Source organism: Panulirus ornatus, chromosome 55 (genome assembly GCF_036320965.1).
Source record: "Panulirus ornatus isolate Po-2019 chromosome 55, ASM3632096v1, whole genome shotgun sequence".
NCBI classification, from domain to species: domain Eukaryota; kingdom Metazoa; phylum Arthropoda; class Malacostraca; order Decapoda; family Palinuridae; genus Panulirus; species Panulirus ornatus.
The window spans coordinates 26,527,104-26,550,717 of record NC_092278.1 but is presented as its reverse complement, the minus strand read 5'-3'; the positions used below and the strand labels follow the sequence as shown (position 1 = coordinate 26,550,717).

Genomic DNA, 23,614 nt, shown 5'->3' with positions numbered 1-23,614 from the left:
ATACTGTGAGGCAGTATAGGCACATGGAAAGAATCCAAGATGGGGTTTATGAGGAAACTGTATTAAAGCATAATTAAAGGGGTTGTTGTGAGGGGAAGACCACTTGTGATGTGGGCAAATAGAGTGGTAGAATACTGGAGGGAGGGAAATGGTGAAAGAATGTGGAAATCATGTAGATGAGGGAGGCATGTAGGACAGGGATAAGTGGAGACTCTTTTGCCATGACTACTCCTTTGATGAGAGTTCCTGAAAGGAACAAGCATCAGAGATATAGATAGGAAGACAGGTAGATAGTCAAGTATGGCTGATCTATGGGAATAGCCTCTGGTAGAGGAAAAAAAGTAGTTGCTAAATATACACATTAGATCTTAAAGAAAATTATTTTCCTTGCCTTTGAATTATAGCAGTGTCCATTCTTTGAGTTTTCTTTCATCATTGCATAGCAAACAAACTTGATAATCCATTATGAATTATTTAGTGATCAGTTTGGTTGTTGATTTCTTGTGTGGTATACATGAAGATGACACATTAATAAATCAGCATTTCTTAAGCTATACTCTCAAGATAGATACATGTAATGCAAAACTGTCCTTCTTAAAGGCAAGTACCTTCATAAAGATAAAGCGTGTTGGTTTAACTTCCATTGATGAATCTTTTTGGACCTTAACCAAAAGTTTCTCCTGTAACTTCTGTATTTCAGCCTTCTCCTTCTTCCTCTGACTAGATCATTCTATAGCTAACTCTGATTTTGTCTTAATTTTTCTGCTTCAACTTGGGATGATTCTGTATCACATACTCTGCACCCAACTTGTTCCACTTAACATATACCATCCCATATATTTTCCTTGTCCAAGTTTTAACATGTGCTTACTCAGCTCCTAATAGACAAAGCATATGATTTCTTGAGTCCTAAGGGAGTGTACCTCTAAGGTAGCTCCAATCCTTGCTTACCTTTTTCTCCTCTGTGTAGAGCCCCAGATTTTTCCTTCCTTTCAGAAGCATACCTTGGTGTAGCCCATCCTCAATGAAGGGGACTGCTCTAATCCTTCCAGCTATTGCACTTCTGCTATGTCCAAAGTTTTTGAAACTCCTTAACTTCCACTTTTCAAAACACCAAGAGTCCCATTCTTATCTTTCTGAACACCAAGTCAGATTTTGGAGTTTCAGTTCTACTGGTAATCCACCCCTCATATGACTCATCTCTGGTTCTTCTTTCTCAGGGATTTTATTGAAACTTTTGTCATGGCCCTCAGTATCTCCAAAATATTTTACAGGATGTAGCATACATCTCTGCTTTCTGATTATCTTCCCTTGATTTTACTGCTTCTCTCTTTTGCTTAATGCACACCTTCCTCTCCAGCTATTCTATTGCAGCAGTCATTGGTGGAGCAACTTCCCCTTCCCATTCTGTCAACAGTGGTGTCTCTCATGGTTCTATCTTATTGACTGATATCTTTCCTCTTTCCATTAATGGTCTCTCTTCAACTTATAACCTTATTTACCCTTTTTGCTGATGATTCCATTTTACACACACCAACTCACTATCCCTCTTCCTCCTAATACTCATTCTCTTTCTCATACTTAACTTATTTACTCTCTCAATTTAGACTTGTACTGCATCTTGGAATGGGGAAATAATAACTGCTTAAATTTGATGATAAAGCAAATTGATTTTTTTTTTGGCTGAGACTGCAAGGCAGCTAAAGCCCTAATCAAGGCCATCCCATTAATGATATAAACAGACATATACATATGATAGGGTTGATAGAGATGCTTTGTGGAAGGTGTTAAGAGTATATGGTGTGGGAAGTAAGTTGCTAGAAGCAGTGAAAAGATTTTACCAAGGATGTAAGGCATGTGTATGAGTAGGAAGAGAGGAAAGTGATTGGTTCCCAGTGAATGTTGGTTTGTGGCAGGGATGTGTGATGTCTCCATGATTGTTTAATTGATTTATGGATGGGGATGCTAGGGAGGTGAATGCAAGAGTTTTGGAGAGAGGGGCAAGTATGCAGTCTGTTATGGATGAGAGGGCTTTTGGGAAGTGAGTCAGTTGTTGTTCGCTGATGATACAGTGCTGGTGGCTGATTCGGGTGAGAAACTACAGAAGTTGGTGACTGAGTTTGGTAAAGTGTGTGAAAGAAGAAAGTTGAGAGTAAATGTGAATAAGAGCAAGGTTATTAGGTTTAGTAGGGCTGAGGGACAAGTTAATTTGGAGGTAAGTTTGAATGGGGAAAAACTGGAGGAAGTGAAGTTTTAGATATCTGGGAGTGGATTTAGCAGCAGATGGAATCATGGAAGGGGAAGTGAGTCACTGGGTGGGGGAGAGGGTGAAGCTTCTGGGAGTGTTGAAGAATGTGTGGAAGGCGAGAACATTATATTTAAGAGTAAAAATGGGTATGTTTGAAGGAGTAGTGGTTCCAACATATCTATATGGTTGCGAGGCATGAGCTATAGATAGGGTTGTGCGGAGGAGGGTGGATGTGTTGGAACTGAATTGTTTGAGGACAATATGTGGTGTGAGGTGGTTTGATCGAGTAAGTAATGAAAGGGCAAAAGAAATGTGTGGTAATAAAAAGAATGTGGTAGAGAGAACAGAAGAGGGTATATTGAAATGGTTTGGTCACATGGAGAGAATGAGGGATGAAAGATTGTCAAAGAGGATGTATGTGTCAGAGGTGGAGGGAACAAGGAGAAGTAGGAGACCAGATTGGTGCAAGGATGGAGTGAAAAAGATTTTGAACGATCAGGGTCGGAACATACAGGAGGGTGAAAGGTTTGCAAGGAATAGAGTGTGTTGAAACGTTGTATACCGGGGTGGACGTGCTGTCAATGGATTGAACCAAGACATGTGAAGTGTCTGGGGTAAACCATGGGAAGTTTTGTGGGGCCTGGATGTGGAAAGAGGGCTGTGGTTTCAGTGCATTACATCCAACTAAGGTTCTGTTCCAACTCTGAAAAATCTCAGTCTTTCAGTTTATTTAAAGAATGTATTTAACCTTATAGTTTCACAGTTATTCATTTAGAAATAAATGAAAATCACATGAGTATATTTTGTCCACTATAACACTGACAACATATCAGTTTTGTAGATGTTTCAACACAATGTGCTAAGAAATGTGGGAATAAGGCCTGAGTGTCAAGTGAGTTGCCATTGCACAGTTTTGTTGTTTATCATACTCACACTCAAAAATTGATTTCTGATTATTATTGGTTTTTATTCTACAATGAATAGTCTCCTCTTATAATCAGTGTACTTCATTAATATTTTTTTCATAAGGGCAAATTTATAAAAATTTGTAAAATTACCAGCTGCACCAATTACTAGCAATGTTGTCAAGATTAGAAGTTGCTGGCAGCACTGCTTCCACTTTTGCAAGGGACACCTTCTCATGCTTCATTTTGGTCAGCTTTGAATGCTGGAGGAGCCAACGTCCATAAAATCATTCTCCAGATGAAGACAGATCATCTTTGTCAAGTACCATAATTCAGAATCATCTACCCTGACCTCTAAATCTCTAACAAAAAGGTGCCCAATTTCCATGTTTGAAAACTTGCAAAAATATGCTGTCATTGGATGACTAACTATAGGGAGAAATTTTTGTGCGCTGCCACCACAGCCGCACCCAGGCTTGATGAGTAGCCTTGTTATAAAGAAACAAAACTTGTTGCTTGAATATCCATCAAAAAGAGATGTCTGGCTCATGTAGAGATCCATCTAAAGGAATTTGGGAGTAATTTCTTCATTCTTTTTATGTTACTTTTCTCCATTTGCCCAATATGGCCTTTCACTGGGGCATGTTTTGCTTGAGTCATGACAGTAACTATGAAATGAAAATATGCAATACTTGAATGATTTTATCTTTCATCAGGAGCTGATAATCTCTCCTGAAGAATGCAGCCCAGTTGTAATGTTTGCCCGCTCCTTCATCCATCCACCCAGAGGACCTAGCCCCTTTGATGTAGGTAAGAATCTTCATAAAAAGTAACATGGATTTTGGTACTGATGCCAACGGAATAACCGCTGTAAGAATGATTTTTATTTTCATTGGATGTATAGTAAGCAGATGCAGTAGCTGTGAGTGGACATAAGTGCAGTTAATAATAAGATAACATTACAGTAGGAAGAGATTTTGTGTTCCACAGAAAGTATAGTAGGCAGATGGAGCAGTAGCAATCACAAATAGAGCAGTTTTTACCTCATGATAATTACATGCAATGTTTGCATTGCAATGATGCCAGAAATGAGGTATGCAAAATTTCTTGGTAGATTATCTTATCAGTTTTAGGTGTTAGTAGGTGTAGCTGAGAGTCAGTTTATAACAATGTTCTCATTGTTTTGCAAATATTTTTAGTTATGGAAAGGTTTCATGAAAGTATCAAGTAACTGATATTCAAATTACAGTTTCCTTCCCATCATCCTGCTCAAAGCCACTTTGTGGTGGTGTCTGTACTTCATTACTGTGATGACTGGAAAAGATATTTCTGACTTACTTTACTGCTTGACATAAGTTATATTCAGTTATAAAACTGCAATCATCTGAGATATTGTGTATTATCTATTGATTGTTGCCAACATTCTCCTTATGTAGTTAGAAAAAATCTTATATTGTGATGAACGTGTAGAACATGTTGTATCTCACTAGCACTTGTGTATAGTGAAAAGGAAGTTCTCTTTTGCCATTCTTCTCTTTCTGTCCTTGTTTCTGGTGTAGTGGGTACTCTTCCTTTATGGCAACATACTTCATCCTAAGATTAATTGACAGTAGTCATTAACTTCATTATTTCTATCTTTGTGCAGGAGAATGATACCTCCACATTTGTGATAGGGCTCTATGAAATGATGTGTTTCCTTTTCATTTATCTTGGGCTTAGGTACTCTCTAACAGGGAAAATAGTTCTTCAGATGTAATGATTTAAGTGATTACAGATCTTGTGTTTAAGATTATGAAAATATGAAATTGAGATAATGAATGGGAAACTTTTCTTATACTGTACATTTCTAACAAGCACCTATATTTTTACTATCTTTTCAGGTTTCTGAAAATCTCTACAAGTCTTCACCTTCACCTCCCACCATCTGCTCCTCTTAGCACATTTACATTCGAAAGTCTTTCTTTTACACATCCATTTCCATTCATAATTCTGAATACCCCATGCCCTCCAATTATATCCTCAACTGCCAGATTATTTCCTATCACATTCAAATCACCTATCACTAACACCCAGTCTTTTACATCAAAACTGCTGATACACTCAGCTGCTCCTAAAACACTTCTCATGATCTCTCTTTTCTTGGCCAGATGCATAAGCACTAATAATTACCCATCTCTCACCATCCAATTTTATTTTTACAAACATCAGAGTAGAATTTACTTCTTTACACTCTTGCACAGACTCCCACAACCCCTGCTTTAGGATTAGTGCTACTCCTTCCTTAGCTTTTGTCCTCTCAACATCCCCTGACTTTACTCTTAAGATATTACCTTACCATTCTTCCCCTTTACTCTTGAGCTTTGTTTCACTCAGAATCAGAACATACAGATTTCTTTCCTCAAACATGATACCTATCTCTCCTCTATTCTCATCTTGGTGACAGTTAGAAACCCCAGCCTGAGCCTTTGAGGAGGATGAGTACTCCCTACCTGGCTTTTTCTTCTCTTCAGTCTTTTAGAAATTAAGATATAAGAAGGGGGTTTCCAGCTCTTCTTGCTCCTGGCCCATTTAGTCACCTTGTATGACACATAGGGAATATGGAGATAGAATTGTTTCTTCCCTACCCCGAGGATAACTTTGAGTTAACTATATTTCTGTAAAGTTGGGATGACGATTATTAGATAAAACTTTAATTTAACAAGCTGTTAATTCATTTATTGGTAGAAGTGTTAGAAAAAATCACTACTTGATTTCTTGTAGACTCTTATCTACTTTGTAGGTATTGATGTTAAGAATTTAGTTGAACATGCTGAGCGAACAACTGGACATGCCCTGATGCTTGATAGCACTCTTTCTCCAACTCAACGAGCCATTTCTGAGCAAGACCCTCGCAACAATCGGAACACATCCCCTGCAATGCCTGGAGGAGACCCAAACCACTTGGGTTACCGTCGAGGTGCTTGGTCCCCATTTGGTGTTGGGGTGCAAGGCAGGTATGTTTTATGCATAAGACAACACATTTTTCTTTTTATGTACAAATGGATTGTGGACATAGTCTTTACTAAAAGACTATCCACAGGTATAGGTTTTTGATGCAGAATTCCTTTAACTGTCCTTGGATCATTGGGTCGCTGATAAGCCGTACTTCATGTTTGTTGCCGTTGATATCATCCAAAGCCTAAAACTGATTTTTTTTAGTTATTGGTATCAGAGGTAAATGTTAATGGGGTTTTGCACCTTGTTACATTACCTGGAAGGGTCAGCATTCCTTGGTGATAGGTGAAGGATTACTTAGGGATGTCTCAACACAATGATAACAATGTACAGCTAGGATGGTACATGAAGCAGTGAATCACTCGCTTCTCAGAAATGGTAAAGTACTGATAATGGGATGTTTTTGCTGTCAAGAGATTCAGTGAATCAAATAATCAAAGATAATGAAAATAAGACAAGGATATATGGCTGCTTTATGTAGGAGCTTACAGAAAACAGGGTACTAGATGGCTGGAAGAATGTTTTGATTGAGTCTCCTTATGGTGATAAAAGATGTAAGAACAAAGTTCAGTTTTATTTACAAAGCTAGAGAAAGGAGGTATTGCATTATCTTGCTGTTCACCTGAACTTCATCAGGTAAAGGAAAATGGACAAAAAGGTGAGGGAAATTAGAGGTAGGAACTGGATGGATGATTGATAAACTGTGTAACACTGACACAGATTTCCAAAAAAAGAGCAGTGGAGGATTGTAATGATATGTGTTTATTTATCTTTGTATCATCATTAGCCAACTCAATTTTCATGGAGTCAGTCAGGTTCATACAACATATATTTAATGCTGCATGGTTAGAGTTTCCCAGCTGTATGATGTGTCTGTGGTCAGATTTAGAGATGCAATATTAAATTGGTCTACTTGGAGATAAGTGGAGGCTGATTGAACATATTAACAGACAAGGCATCTCTGAAAACTAGTGTTAGTTGCATATGAGTTTATATGGTCTGTGAGTATTGAAACTAAGTCACTGATATGTAAAAGAAATAATGTAAAGTAAGAACAGAGTCCAAGGGGTTGACAGGATTAATGGAAGAATAGTCAGAGTGAGGTTAGCTAGCACTGCTTAGGCAATATTGTTGATAGAAAAGAGGAAATCACTGAGATTAGAGAAATAAAAGGCACAGTTGAGGAAAATTTGGAGAGAAGTACCTGATCCAGGCTTCATAGAAATGTTTAAAGGTATTCAGGGCAATAAATAAAGATTCACTAGAATTTTCAAGAGTGCCTGGGCAAAACCCATACTGTATGTATGATATAAGTTTACTTTTTGCAAATGATGGAATTTATTTATGAGACAGGGTTCACAGAGGTCTGTAAAGTCTCAGTCTGAGTTTTGCATGATTAAGAATTTAGGCCTAGTGCCTGAAAAATGGCCTTAAAGCTGCAGTTTGGTTTGACTTCTGAATCATGGGCCCAAGAATATCGTCCAAAAGATGAATATTTTTGTAAGGAAATTATTATGCTATGTTCTCTGTCAACTCTTTGTTTTCCTAATACTGTGGCTGTAAAGTCATAGTTCTTTTTGACTATTGGCATTGTAAGTTCACAGTTCTTTTTCACTGGTAATGCTAATATTTAGTAGAAAAATGTTCTCGCTCCATCTAAAAGGGTCTTACAAAGGTCTGAATTTTGATCTTACAGTAAGTGTAAACCTTGAAGAAAGATGAAAAATGTATATATGGATCTGGAAAAGGCATATGATAAGATTGATAGAAATGCTTTGTGGAAGGTCTTAAGAGTATATGGGGTGGGACGTAAGCTGCCAGAAGCAGTGAGATGTTTTTATCAAGGATATAAGGCATGTGTATGAGTAGGAAGAGAGGAGAGTGATTAGTTCCCAGTAAAGGTCGATCTGCAGCAGGGATGTGTGATGTCCTCATGGTTGTTTAATTTGTTTATAGATGGGGTGCTTAGGGAGGTAAATGCAAGAGTTTTGGAGAGAGGTGTGAGTATGCAGTCTGTTGGGAATGAGACGGCCTGGGAAGTGAGTCAATTGTTGTTCACTGATGATACTGCACTGGCTGCTGTTTGGAATGAGAAACTGCAGAAGTTGGTGACTGAGTTTGGAAAAATGTGTGAAAGGAGAAAGTTAAGGATAAATGTGAATAAGAGAAAGGTTATCAGGTTTATCAGGTTGAGGGACAAGTTAGTTGGGATGTAAGTTTGAATGGAGAAAAATTGGAGGAAGTGAAGTGTTTTAGACACCCGGGAGTGGACTTAGCAGTGAATGGAACCTTGGGAGTGGAAGTAAGTCATAGGGTGGGGGAGGGGATGAAGGTTCTGGGAGCGATGAAGAATGTGTGGAAGGAGAGAACGTTATCTCAGAAAGGGAAAATGGGATCTGTTTGAAGGAATAGTTGTTCCAACAATATTGTATGGTTGCAAGGCATAGACTAAGGCAGAGTTTTATGGAGGAGGGTGGATGTGTTGGAAATGAAATGTTTGAGGACAGTATGTGGTGTGAGGTGGTTTGATCTATTAAGTAATGAAAGGGTAAGAAAGATATGTGGTAGTAAAAAGAGTGTGGTTGAGAGAGCAAAAGAGGTTGTGTTGAAATGGTGTGGACATATAGAGAGAATGAGTAAGGAAAGGTTGTCAAAGAAGATATATGTGTCAGAGGTGGAGGAAACAAGGAACAGCTGGAGGCCATATTGGTGGTGGATGGAAGGAGTGAAAAAGATTTTGAGCAATTAGGGCCTGAACATGCAGGAGGGTGAGAGGTGGGCACAGCATGTCAACCCCAGTATACTGATCCAGGGGATGTGAAGCATCTGGAGTAAACCATAGAAAGGTCTGTAGGGCCTGGATGTGGATAGGGTGCTGTGGTTTCGGTGCATTACACATGACAGCTAGAGACTGAGTGTGAACAAATGTGGCCTTTTATGTCTGAAGCAGGGGGTTGCAATGCTGTTTCCTGTGGGACGGGGTAGCTCCAGGAATCAATGAAGGCAAGCAAATATGAATATGTACTTGTGTGTATATATCTGCGTATGTGTATGTATATGTTGATATGTATTTGTATATGTACATGTAAGGGCATTTATGTATATATATATATATATATATATATATATATATATATATATGTGTGCAAAGTGGTGTGCAAAGTGAGAGGGTTAGGGAAAATGATTTGGTAAACAGAGAAGAGGTAGTAAAAGCTTTGCGGAAGATGAAAGCTGGCAAGGCAGCAGGTTTGGATGGTATTGCAGTGGAATTTATTAAAAAAGGGGGTGACTGTATTGTTGACTGGTTGGTAAGGTTATTTAATGTATGTATGACTCATGGTGAGGTGCCTGAGGATTGGCGGAATGCGTGCATAGTGCCATTGTACAAAGGCAAAGGGGATAAGAGTGAGTGCTCAAATTACAGAGGTATAAGTTTGTTGAGTATTCCTGGTAAATTATATGGGAGGGTATTGATTGAGAGGGTGAAGGCATGGACAGAGCATCAGATTGGGGAAGAGCAGTGTGGTTTCAGAAGTGGTATGGGACGTGTGGATCAGGTGTTTGGTTTGAAGAATGTATGTGAGAAATACTTAGAAAAGCAAATGGATTTGTATGTAGCATTTATGGATCTGGAGAAGGCATATGATAGAGTTGATAGAGATGCTCTGTGGAAGGTATTAAGAATATATGGTGTGGGAGGCAAGTTGTTAGAAGCAGTGAAAAGTTTTTATCGAGGATGTAAGGCATGTGTACGTGTAGGAAGAGAGGAAAGTGATTGGTTCTCAGTGAATGTAGGTTTGCGGCAGGGGTGTGTGATGTCTCCATGGTTGTTTAATTTGTTTATGGATGGGGTTGTTAGGGAGGTGAATGCAAGAGTTTTGGAAAGAGGGGCAAGTATGCAGTCTGTTGTGGATGAGAGAACTTGGGAAGTGAGTCAGTTGTTGTTCGCTGATGATACAGTGCTGGTGGCTGATTCATGTGAGAAACTGCAGAAGCTGGTGACTGAGTTTGGTAAAGTGTGTGAAAGAAGAAAGCTGAGAGTAAATGTGAATAAGAGCAAGGTTATTAGGTACAGTAGGGTTGAGGGTCAAGTCAATTGGGAGGTAAGTTTGAATGGAGAAAAACTGGAGGAAGTAAAGTGTTTTAGATATCTGGGAGTGGATCTGGCAGCAGATGGAACCATGGAAGTGGAAGTGAATCATAGGGTGGGGGAGGGGGCGAAAATCCTGGGAGCATTGAAGAATGTGTGGAAGTCGAGAACATTATCTCGGAAAGCAAAAATGGGTATGTTTGAAGGAATAGTGGTTCCAACAATGTTGTATGGTTGCGAGGTGTGGGCTATGGATAGAGTTGTGCGCAGGAGGGTGGATGTGCTGGAAATGAGATGTTTGAGGCCAATGTGTGGTGTGAGGTGGTTTGATCGAGTAAGTAATGTAAGGGTAAGAGAGATGTGTGGAAATAAAAAGAGCGTGGTTGAGAGAGCAGAAGAGGGTGTTTTGAAATGGTTTGGGCACATGGAGAGAATGAGTGAGGAAAGACTGATCGAGAGGATATATGTGTCGGAGGTGGAGGGAACGAGGAGAAGTGGGAGACCTAATTGGAGGTGGAAAGATGGAGTGAAAAAGATTTTGAGTGATCGGGGCCTGAACATGCAGGAGGGTGAAAGGCGGGCAAGGAATAGAGTGAATTGGATCGATGTGGTATACTAGGGTTGACATGCTGTCATTGGATTGAATCAGGGCATGTGAAGCGTCTGGGGAAAACCATGGAAAGTTGTGTGGGGCCTGGATGTGGAAAGGGAGCTGTGGTTTCGGGCATTATTGCATGACAGCTGGAGACTGGGTGTGAACGAATGGGGCCTTTGTTATCTTTTCCTTGTGCTACCTTGCACACATGAGGGGGGAGGGGGATGGTATTCCATGTGTGGCGAGGTGGCAATGGGAATGAATAAAGGCAGGCAGTGTGAATTGTGTGCATGGGTATATATGTATGTGCCTGTGTGTGTATATATATGTGTACATTGAGATGTATGGGTATGTATGTTTGCATGTGTGGACGTGTGTGTATATACATGTGTATGGGGGTGGGTTGGGCCATTTCTTTCTTCTGTTTCCTTGCGCTACCTCGCAAATGCGGGAGACAGCGACAAAGCAAAATCAATAAATGAATAAATATATGTGTATATGAGTGGATGGTCCATTCTTTCTTTGTCTGTTTCCTAGACTACCTCTCTGACATGGGAAACAATGGTCAAGTATAATGAATAAAATATAGAAATATATATATATATATCCAGATAGGTGTCCAGAAAATTAGTGTTTGATTTCAGTTTTGCTTGGGCATTTTTGATTTAACTGAGACTTGGTTAGATTATGCTTTTCATGGATTCATAGTTCTTGTTTGTTGTTAAAATCATTTCACACATCCATGTATGTCACCACGTACATCCCAGACTTTTTAGATTTTATTAAACAGTGGAATTAATCATTCTAAATGATCTTCAGCTCATGTTTAAAGGTGGAGTTGATTTGAGCATATGTACATGCTTCTGCAATTATACCCCAAAGAGTAGTGTCTCATCAGTGCATTGGCTGAAATTTTTGGATATTTATGAAAGAGTGTGGTTGAGAGAGCAGAAGAGGGTGTTTTGAAGTGGTTTGGTCACATGACGAGAATGAGCAAGGAAAGATTGACAAAAAGGATGTATGTGTCAGAGGTGGAGGGAACAAGAAGTAGGAGACCAAACTGGAGGTGGAAAGATGGAGTGAAAAAGATTTTGAGTGATTGGGGCCTGAACATGCAGGAGGGTGAAAGGCGTGCAAGGAATAGAGTGAATTGGAACAATGTGGTATACCGGGGTCAATGTGCTGTCAATGGATTGAACCAGGGCATGTGAAGCATCTGGGGTAAGCCATGGAAAGTTTTGTGGGGCCTGGATGTGGAAAGGGAGCTGTGGTTTCGGTGCATTATACATGACAGCTAGAGACTGAATGTGAACGAATGTGGCCTTTGTTGTCTTTTCCTGGTGCTACCTTGCACACGTGCAGGGGAGGGGGGTGTCATTTCATGTGTTGTGGGATGGTGTCAGAAATGGATGAAGGTAGCATGTATGAATATGTACATGTGTATGTACGTAAATGTCTGTATATGTATATATATGTATATGTATATATATGTATAGGTATGTATATGTGCGTGTGTGGATGTGTATGTATATACATGTGTATGTGGGTGGGTTGGGCCATTCTTTTGTCTGTTTGCTTGCGCTACCTCGCTAAGCGCGGGAGGCAGCGACAAAGTATAATGAATAAATAAATTTTATGAAAACTGAGATTACTTATCTTTGGTAAGATAGTATAGGTATAACTTGATGCTGTGATTCACCTCTTAACTGGGAGTATGTGCTCTGTTGTGCTTGGTCTTTAGATAGCTAAGGTTTTCACCATCTTAAGCATTGGAGTAATGCAGTGCATGTTGTTATGATATCATCATGTATGACACTGATTACATATGTCTTATTGTTTATTATTTTCTTGCTAAAAAACATCAAACATTTTCATCTGGATTACTAGCAAGCAACATTTAATCATAATGATCAAAGAAAAACTTTCATAGACTGTGTGATATGTAGGAAGTCTTTGCTGTATGTCGGGGTTGCATCCCTGAAAAGTGCAACTTTAAATTAAACAATGTATAGCAAACTTATCTTTAACATAGACCTAATGATAATGATTGGGAGTTACATTTCTTAGAGAAATATTTAGTCAAAATTTTGTCTCAGAAAAGTTGATCAGGTACCAAAGATTATGTTATTAGGTAGATTTTTAGTTGGAAAACACATAAATAAGAATTTCCTAGATGATCACATTGATTTTGTACTTTGATCCAAACACTCAAAAGCTTTCTCATGTTTTACGTGACTGTAAATACACATCTGCTGAGAGTTATTTTAGGAGGAGATCAAGTTGTCTTAGCACATCAGTTTTGTACGCATTAACATCAGTTGATCTCACTGTTTTAAGTGTAGGCTAAATGCTCTGGCAGTATCCACCACTCAGTTTGTAGGATCAGAATGCCTTAAAGAAAAAATAGTACCACCAGATTGAAATCCTCCCCTCCACTTTTCTATTTTCCAAAAGAAGGAACAGAGAAGGGGGCCAAGTGAGGATATTACCTCTAAGGCTGAGTCCTCTGTTCTTAATACTACCTCGCTGATGTGGGAAATGGCAAATATGTATGAAAAAAAGAAGGTACAGTTGTCACTTACTAGGTATTTTCCACTTGCTTTTGTAGGGTTTTGGTAAAGTTTTAATGAAATAGCACAAGAAATTCATTCAAAGAAACAAGCATAAACCATCAGCAGGGCTGGATGAGACTGATAAGAGGGATGCAGCGGAGCAATAGCAGTTCTTTGATGCTATTAACACTGCATCAGATAGTTTGCTGCTTTCACATTCACATGTCATGAAAGATTTTATAGAAAGAATTTATGTTTACATGTGCAACTTCCTTAACAATATACAGTATGTTTGAAACAATGTATGATATGGTAATTTATAGGAAGAACTCATTTATTATGTTGCTAATTCTTAACTGATACCCCAGGTTGATTACTGGAAGCATTGAAATCCTCATTTTGTTGTCATAATCCTCAGATGTGTACTTGTCCTTGTGACCCATGACCATAGATTGAGTATTGTTGGTCGAGAGGGACGACAATGGAAGGAGCTGGGAGATCTCTCTGCTCATTGGCATGATTACATCTCCTGCAACTCCTGGGCAGTCATTCCAGTATCAGAGGACGCACCATTGCATGAGAAGTATATATCTCGGATGCGCATGCTAGCTATTTCTGGTTAGTCTTTCGTGGCCCATTATATGTTTTGTTTGACTGAAATTGCTTTAAGGGATTGGATGGTAGTAAGAACTTTACTGCTTTCAGATTATCAGCTTAATCCTTATTGGATGAAAAATAGTCACCTCTCATTTATCAGAGTTCTCACTTTGCATCTTCATGAGGTATATATAAAAATATCTGCTTCAAAAACTTATGAGCTGTAACCACATCTCTCTTTCTACTCCTTTCCGTCATGACAAATCCTTGGTTTTTAGCCTTTTCTTTGGAACTCACTTCTCATGTGTATATGGTGCAGTCTTTGTTGTCCATCGCTGCACTATGTAAAATCTCTATGCTTCTTTGAGTGGGTTGACTAAACTGTTCAGTAGGATGTACCTTAATTTGGGTTTGATATATGCACCAAATGACATTTTTTTTTCTTGTCTTGATTAGTATTTCCCAAAGTTTATTTTCATGCTTGCTTGTCTGTTTCACCTGTGTTTGATGGCCAGCATATTTCCTTCCACTTCAAAACATACACTGATTCCACCCATCCAAAGAAAGGAAACAGTTCAGATTCTTGTAATTATTATTCTATAGCTTTTATTTTTACCGTTTCAGAAACATTTGAATCTTCTCACTTCTCATTTTTAGGCATCCTGAATCTAAGTTAAGTCTTGAGTCTGATTTTATCAGAATGGCTTCCTAAGCAAATTCCGTTGCTAACATTTCTTTTATTCAGATCTTGTCTGGTTCTCTCTTAAGGTCTTTAGAAATCTTATATCAGTCTCTCACTTTAAAATGTACTTACTTCAGCTTGTTGTATAAACTGATTTTATGTTTTCTTTCAAGTCACTCTGTATCTGTAATTTTTGATGGATTTGCATATCCTGCTCTTCCTATCAATATTGTTATGTTTCTCAGGTTTTTTCTATCTATTGCCCTCTTCTTTCATTGGATTAGTGATTCTTATTTTTTCTCTAATAATGCTGTTCACATTTTTGCTGATGACTCAGTTCTGCATGTCACTTTAACAACACCCCCATTTTTTACCATTTTTTCAGTAAAGTATGCAGTTAACTTGAGCTCAGTTCTTCTAAAATTCATTATAACCTTTTTTTTTTTACCCAGTAGTTGTTCTGGACTTTATTTCCTTTGAAGTATCAGATGTTTAAGTCCTCTTATCTGTCCATAAACTTGGCATTAGCTTAATGTTTAGCCTTTTTTGGAAACTCCATATCATTGAAAAAACTGTCTTAATTCAGAAAACTGAGGATTCTGTTTAGCTTTCAACTGTATATCTCCTTAGCACAATTACTCAAGCTGTAAGAATTGGAGAGAGAGTTCTTCCTTCACCTTTCATCTTCACAAGTTTTAGGTAAAGACAATTTTCCTTACCAATGCAACTTCCCTTCAACTTTCAGCTTGACCCATTTTCTCTCACTGCAATGTTGCTTCTTTGTCTATATGACAAAGTAGGATGTACTTTGCGCAAAAGATGCTTGTGGCATGAGAAGCGTGGAAGGTGTACAGATTAGAAAGGGTAGTGAGTGGTGGAATGAAGAAGTAAGATTATTAGTGAAAGAGAAGAGAGAGGCATTTGGATGATTTTTGCAGGGAAATGATACAAATGTCTGAGAGATGTATTAAAAAAAAGAGGCAGGAGGTCAAGAGAAAGTGCAAGAGGTGAAAAAGAGGGCAAATGAGAGTTAGGGTGAGAATGTATCATTAAATTTTAGGGATAATAAAAGGATGTTTTGGAAGGAGGTAAATAAAGTGCATAAGACGAGGGAACAAATGGGAACTTCAGTGAAGGGGGCTAATGGGGAGGTGATAACAAGTAGTGGTGATGTGGGAAGGAGATAGAGTGAGTATTTTGAAGGTTTGTTGAATGTGTTTGATGATAGAGTGGCAGATATAGGGTGTTTTGGTCGAGGTGGTGTGCAGAGTGAGAGGGTTAGGGAAAGTGATTTGGTAAACAGAGAAGAGGTAGTAAAAGCTTTGCGGAAGATGAAAGCCGGCAAGGCAGCAGGTTTGGATGTTATTGCAGTGGAATTTATTAAAAAAGGGGGTGACTATATTTCTGACTGGTTGGTAAGGTTATTTAATGTATGTATGACTCATGGTGAGGTGCCTGAGGATTGGCGGAATGCTTGCATAGTGCCATTGTACATAGGCAAAGGAGATAAAAGTGAGTGTTCAAATTACAGAGGTATAAGTTTGTTGAGTATTCCTGGTAAATTATATGGGAGGGAATCGATTGAAAGGGTGAAGGCATGTACAGAGCATCAGATTGAGGAAGAGCAGTGTGTTATCAGAAGTGGTAGAGGATGTGTGGATCAGGTGTTTGCTTTGAAGAATGTATGTGAGAAATACTTAGAAAAGCAAATGGATTTGTATGTAGCATTTATGGATCTGGAGAAGGCATATGATAGAGCTGATAGAGATGCTCTGTGGAAGGTACTAAGAATATATGGTGTGGGAGGCAAGTTGTTAGAAGCAGTGAAAAGTTTTTATTGAGGATGTAAGGCATGTGTACCTTTAGGAAGAGAGGAAAGTGATTGGTTCTCAGTGAATGTAGGTTTGCGGCAGGGGTGTGTGTGATGTCTCTATGTTTGTTTAATTTATTTATGGATGGGGTTGTTAGGGAGGTGAATGCAAGAGTTTTGGAAAGAGGGGCAAGTATGCAGTCTGTTGTGGATAAGAGAACTTGGGAAGTGAGTCAGTTGTTGTTTGCTGATGGTACAGCGCTGGTGGGTTCGCTGATTATATGGCGCTGGTGGCTGATTCGGGTGAGAAACTGCAGAAGCTGGTGACTGAGTTTGGTAAAGTGTGTGAAAGAAGAAAGCTGAGAGTAAATGTGAATTTGAGCAAGGTTATTAGGTACAGTAGGGTTGAGGGACGAGTCATTTGGGAGGTAAGTTTGAATGGAGAAAAACTGATGGAAGTGAAGTGCTTTAGATATCTGGGAGTGGATTTGGCAGCGGATGGAACCATGGAAGCGGGAGTGAATCACAGGGTGGGGGAGGGGGCAAAAATTCTGGGAGCGTTGAAAAATGTGTGGAAGGTGAGAACATTATCTCGAAAAGCAAAAATGGGTATGTTTGAAGGAATAGTGGTTCCAACAATGTTATATGGTTGCGAGGCGTGGGCTATAGATAGCATTATGCAGAAGAGGGTGGATGTGTTGGAGATGAGATGTTTAGGACAATATATCTCTTTGTCAACCTTTCCTCACTCATTCTCTCCATATGTCCAAATCATTTCAACACACCCTCTTCTGCTCTCTCAACCACACACTTTTTATTACCACAAATCTCTCTTACCCCTTTCATTACTTATTTGATCAGACTACCTCACACCACACACTGTCCTAGAATATTTCATTTCCAACACATCCACCCTCCTCTGCACAACCCTATCTTTAGCCCATGCCTTGCACCGCATAATATTGTTGGAACTACTATTCCTTCAAACATACCCATTTTTGTTCTTTGCGATAAAGTTCTCTCTTTCCGCACATTCTTCACACCTCCCAGAACCTTAACCCTCTCCCCCACCCTGTGACTCACTTCTGCTTCCATGGTTCCATTTGCTGCCAGGTTCACTTCCAGATATCTAAAACACTTCACTTCCTCCAACCTTTTTCCATTTAAACTTACATCCCAGTTAACTTTTTCCTCAATCCTGCTGAACCTGATAACCTTACTGTTATTCACATTTCCTCTCAACTTTCTCCTTTCTCACACTTTTCCAGACTCAGTCACCAACTTCTGAAGTTTCTCCCTCAAATCACCCACCAGAGCTGTATCATTGGCAAACAATAACTGACTCTTCCCAGGCCCTCTCTTCCCCAACAAACTGCATACTCAACCCTCTCTCCAAAACTCTTGCAATTACCTTCACACATTCCCACAACTTCTGCTTGATCAGTATTGCTACCCCTTCCTTAGCTCTTGCCCTCACACAACCTTTAACTTCATCCTTAAGACATTTCCAAACTGTTCTTCATCTTTACTCTTAAACTTTGTTTCACCTTAGTGCCAGAATATCCTAGTTCCATTCCTCAAGCATACTACCTGTCTCTCCTTTCTTCTCGTCTTGGTTACATCCACACACATTTAGACACCTTAGCCTGAGCATTCAACGAAGGGGGAGTACTCCTTGCTTGGCTCCTTTTCCTGTTCCATCTTTTAGGAATTGAAATACAAAAGTTAGACGGGATCATGCATTTTTTTATTGTCACAGCAGAATACCTGTCATTTTGTATTCCACCAACTGGAAAAATATTTTTTTTGTATTTTGTATTTACCACATCCACAGTAAGTGTAGGCTCTTCAATAAGTTTGGATGTTCTCCACTTGAAACAATGACTGCATCAGATGATTCAAAGGTTGACATAGACAAACCTACAATTGCTAGATCAGATGATTCAAAGGTGATATAGACAAGACTAACTCCCTTCTTTCCCTTCTTCCCCTTCTCAGTAGCCTCTTTCCACCCCCTTTCTGCTCCACCACCACTACAAGCTCTCATTGCCGTGTTTTTATCGGTAAGTCAATGAAATATTGTATGCATTACCTGTAATTTGGCAATATTTGTAGGATCATATAATTCAGGGGATGATATAGATGACTCTGGTGCCCCTCACTTCCCTTTGCTGTAACCTTTAGTCCACCCCATCTCCTTCCAGCAGCACCTACAGTCCTTATTACTGTATTTAGCATAGTACAGGTACACCACTGAATTTCTGGTAACTGATGGTTCAGCACCTCCTTTATTCCGGACAAAATTACTTGAGGAACTTGAAATTACCGTGGCCACCAGACTAATTTACTGGGTGGCCACAGATGGTGTTGTATTTAGGGCAATCTTATTTACATTCTTTACACTGCACTTGTTGGTGATGATACCACAATTCTGTGAGATTCTTAGCTTATTTTGCTTAAATTTAACCCTAGCTATGGCTTCTAAGACATGTGAGAGCGTCAGTCGTGGTGTCAAATGTAAGCACCAGTACATATCGATCCAAGATTAATTAATGTAGAACTGTTGAAAAAATGGACCATGGTGTTTTAGTGCGTAAGCTGTGTTACGTCTACAGTATTGGTTCATCAACTGTTTATGATATAGATAAGCAAAGGGGGAAAATATTGAAATTCTATGCTGCAGACAGCGATTCCAAGAAGCAAATGATGATTGAAAAGCCTATGAAAGACAGTAAGAGTACTGGGGACGATCGAGTGATGATGGAATGGTTTCAACAGCATCAGAGTGGTGGAGTGGACTTGTCAGGTAGCATGATAATGGACCAGGCTAAGTTGTTCCATAAAGAACTTGAATTACAACATGAGCGTGACTAGTTAAAATGGCTTCAAAGATTCAAGAAGCATCATGGAATTTTCATGAATAAAGTTTGCAAAGAAAAGCAGTCTGCAGACCATGAACGAGCTGCCGAGTATGTGGACTAATTTGCAAAACTTGTAGCTGACGGCACCTCAGTCCTGAGCAGGTGTATAATGCAGATGAAACTGCATTATTCTGGCAATGCACACTTAGGAAAACACTAACAACAGAAGACGAAGAAGACCCCACTGGATTCAAACAATCTAAGGACAGACTTACCATCTTAGGGTGCTCAAACCTTTAATATTTGTTTAATTTAAATTTCTAGCAGTCCATGGTATACTTTAGACACATGGGAGATGTATAATGAGTGGGTTAGAAGTGTGTTAATGAAATATTATTACGTGACCACAGTCAGGCCAGCAAAATGGTTAATCTGGCCAGGCTTTGGAACCAAGAGTGCCAGAAAATTGGTGGTGTACCTGTACCATTTTGATAATTACAGTAGAATCCATCCAAAAAAGTTACATTGAGAAAAATTTGGTCATGATTATGACCCCCTTATAATGTGGGTTTCAAAATAGTTCAGCTTAAGATGACTTCAACTTGTCACAGGTCATCCAGGGATGTATCCTTATTGTAGATTGAAGCCTTGCTGTAAATTCAAGGATCTTACATTTATGGATATGTCTGTGTTATGCTGGGGTTCATAGGAATGTGTGAGAAATGAATTAATTCCTGTTTTCAGATGACAAAGATCTGATGATAAACTCCAGGGAAAGCTCCAAAACTAGTAACAGAGCTTAGGAGAGTGTATGAAAGGAGGAAGTTGACTAAATCTGAACAGTTGCAAGGTAATATGGAGCTGCAGGGGGATGAGATGGGATGGTTTGAGTGTAAGTTAGAATGGGAAAACATGGAGGACATGAAGGGCTTTATGGTGCTAGGAGTGGATGTGACAGCAAAGAGAACCATGGGAGCTGTAGAGAGTCATGTGCTGGAAGAAGGAGTTAGGATCCTTTATGCATGAAGGCATGTATGACAGGAGAGGTTAGTGTCTGTTAAGGTAAAGATAGGTTTGTTTGAAGGTATGGTAATCCCAGCAGTGTTGCATGGATGTGAAACTTGGGTCTTGATGGCAAAATAAATGGACATAGTGGACATGTAGGACATGAAATGCCAAAGAATATGTAGTGTAAGGTAGGCTACTCTTGTAAGAAATTATGATGGAAAAGAGAAGTGTAGACTGACAGAGTTCTGACCAAGGTTTGCTTCAATGGTTTGGACATTGGAAAAGATTGAGTCAAGAAAAACTGACCAAGAGGTTATATGTGTCCGAAGTGGAGGGAAGGGGATACGTGAAGGAGAAGGATGGATTGAGTGAAAGAGGTGTATGTGTATTGGAACTTGAACATTCACGGGAGCAAGAAGTATATAGGTATGTTGGGGTTTGAATGTTCAGGGTAGCAAGAAGCAAATCTGGTACTAGGTGAATTGGATTTATGTGGTATATAGAAGGGCAATATGTTGTTAGTAGGCTAATCGTGGTCACATGAAGCAGTCAGAGTGAAGCAGTATGTGTGGGGCTTGGCTGTGGATGGTAAGCTTTGGTTTTGGTAGATTGCATATGGCAGCTAGAGAGTGGATGAGTGCAAATGAAGTTGTTGTACATCAGTTCCGGATGCTACTTTACTAAGGTAGGAGAAGCAACAGCATGTAAAAAAGTTACAGGAATATAGTACCATGTTACCCCCTAAAACTGGACACAATGAATGCAGGACTTTTCACTACCCAGACATTTTGCAAGATCTGCCAGATGTCCTGGTAACAGAAAAGAATAGGTGCCAATCTGGGTTACAGAAATCTTGTCTTAAGTGGATGTGTCATCACTGTGAAATTTATATCATTGGAAAGTAGATGCTGACTGGTTGACAATCATAAGCTGACATCTGACTGGCATTTGGTCCTTCCAGCAGCCCATTGTATCTTTCTGATCTTTTCTATGAAATTATTTGAAGTTTATTGAACTTTTCATGTGATTTATGATATTGATACAATATAGAATTGCAATATATTACTTCAGTAGTTGCTTAGTGAAGATGAATAGGTTCATCTTCCTGAAATGGGTATGAATTTTACTATTAAGACAAAATATATCCTTCTTATCCATTGGTTCTTTGGCTCTGTGTAGTTGTAGATCAAAATATGATATAGGTGCTGTATACATATGCCCTTTTCTTTCTCCCCTACCACCCCTTCTCCACCAAGACCTCCCCTCCTGCATGCCCATTTAAATGGTTTTGAAAATAGAATAAAACACGAAACAAAACTACAGAATCTTAATCATTTTGAAGACATAGATATTGCATCTAAACAAATATATCTAAATAAACAAAGTGGGAGGTGCATGGCCATGGCTGGTTGGATGATCAGTAGGGGAGGTCTTCATCTGTCACAGCAGTTGGCCATGGCCATGTACCTTCCACTCTCTTTAATGAGATTCATTGTTTATGTTTTTGCTCTGGTTTAAGTTTTATTGGTAATACTTAATACAGACTTTCTTTCCTTGCCTTTTGTTTTATCATTACAAACTTTTAGGCTAATATGCACATGACTTAAATGGGAAAGCAGTTAAGTGGGTATTCAGTTTGTTTAGGCCTTTGTGTTGATGTTTGTAGTGTGGGGAGTGAATGTCACATGTTTGTTGTATCAGTATAAAATCCCTAGTATAGATATGGCTTTTTGTTGATTTTGTGGTGTTAGGAATGAATGTTGCATGTGTACTGTACCAGTTTATGATACCTGGTATAGTTGGAGTTTGGTTGACCTGTCAGGGTGATGGGAGGGTACGGGCTGGATTCATTTCTATTAGGGGCTCAATGATTCTTGTAATATTGCAGGGATTCTGCTTTATGATGTAGTGCTGTATTATTGTTGATCCTTGGGTAACATTTTGTATACTGTGATGTGATTGTGAGTTTAACTGCCTATGAGAGGACTTACACATCAGGTCTCTCAGAGGTGATGGAAGGACATGTAGGAAGAGATTGAAGAGGGTTGGAGGAAGATCTGCTCCTTGGGGAACATCAGTGTAGAGCTGAAGGATTTTTGGGGTGAACCCTTTGTAAGAGACTCTGGCAACCAGCTATGAAGTTGGCTAACCATTTTCTCCTTGTTGTGGAGAGTGGTGTCTCGTATCTTATGTGGGAGGATGAGTCAGGGACAGTTGAATGCTTGGTTGATATATATTGGCACTAGTAATGTGTAGGGTGATTGTTTTGTATATGTATGGGTATAATGACTAATTGATTTATTTTGATTTACATAATAGAGATTCAGTGGACAAGTATATATGAAGACAGTGAAGGGAGATTTAGTGTACTGATCCTGCTGACAGCTAGTGGCCATGCTGTCTTCTGGCGAGTTCCTACAAATTTGACTGGTTTAGAAGGTATTAAGATTCTATGTGTCAAGGAAACCCAAATTCCCCATATATCAGCAGTACACTGGTGCAACAGTATGGATGGATCTGGTAAGTTAAGCTCATGTGTCAGAAAATTTTTTCCCACCAATCATTATTTTTGTAAGTAATAATGATATACTTTTAGATTAAAAATGGATATAGGTTTACCAAAAAAAAAAAAAAAATAGATAAATCCAGTATCTTGTAGCTTCAACTTTCATATTTCAGTGTAATACTCTGTCTTATTTAGCAGTATTTCATGTTATGGTTTTTCTTTCTCTTTTGAGGTATTATGCAGAGTTATGACTTATTCTTGATTATGAATGTAGTACTACATCTTTAAAAGATAAAAGTTGAGACTGTAAATGAAGGGATCAGTGAGATGGTGAGGTGTGGAGGTGAAACTGCTAGTGAAAAGTTTTAGAAACTATTTATGCCAGCATGGCAAAGCGGTAATGTGTCTGATGATCAGGTAATAGTATTGGCTGTTTCCTTGTTCATAGAGAAAAGTAATAAAGATTGTCCCTAGGAACAGGGAAGAAAGAATACTCACATTGTATTCCCTGCATGTTTTAAAAGATAACTAAAAGGAAGTGGGGTGTGGTGAGGGGAACAGAACCCTCTCCTTTCTTTCATATTTCAGTTTCTAAAAGATTAAACAGAAAAAGGAGCCAGGCAAGTTGTGTTCATCCTCCTTAAAGGCTGGGGCATCTGAATGTGCTTGGTTGTAACCAGGATAAGAAAAAGGAAGAGAATGGTAGTGAGATTTGGAAAAGGAACCAGGATGTTCTAGATGTTCTGAGGAGGAATGGTTTGGGAAT

At 39.1% G+C, this 23,614-nt stretch overlaps 1 protein-coding gene across 1 annotated transcript in view; it reads left to right on the top strand.

The window, feature by feature from the left end:
• LOC139765440 (general transcription factor 3C polypeptide 4-like) overlaps positions 1–23,614 on the top strand; it is a 145,160-nt gene that overhangs the window by 37,598 nt on the left and 83,948 nt on the right. The window contains exons 3-6 of the mRNA XM_071692811.1: positions 3,870–3,963; positions 5,933–6,146; positions 13,803–14,002; positions 22,662–22,862. Of these exons, the coding sequence (XP_071548912.1) occupies positions 3,870–3,963; positions 5,933–6,146; positions 13,803–14,002; positions 22,662–22,862 (709 nt within the window). The remainder of the gene's footprint in view (positions 1–3,869; positions 3,964–5,932; positions 6,147–13,802; positions 14,003–22,661; positions 22,863–23,614) is intronic.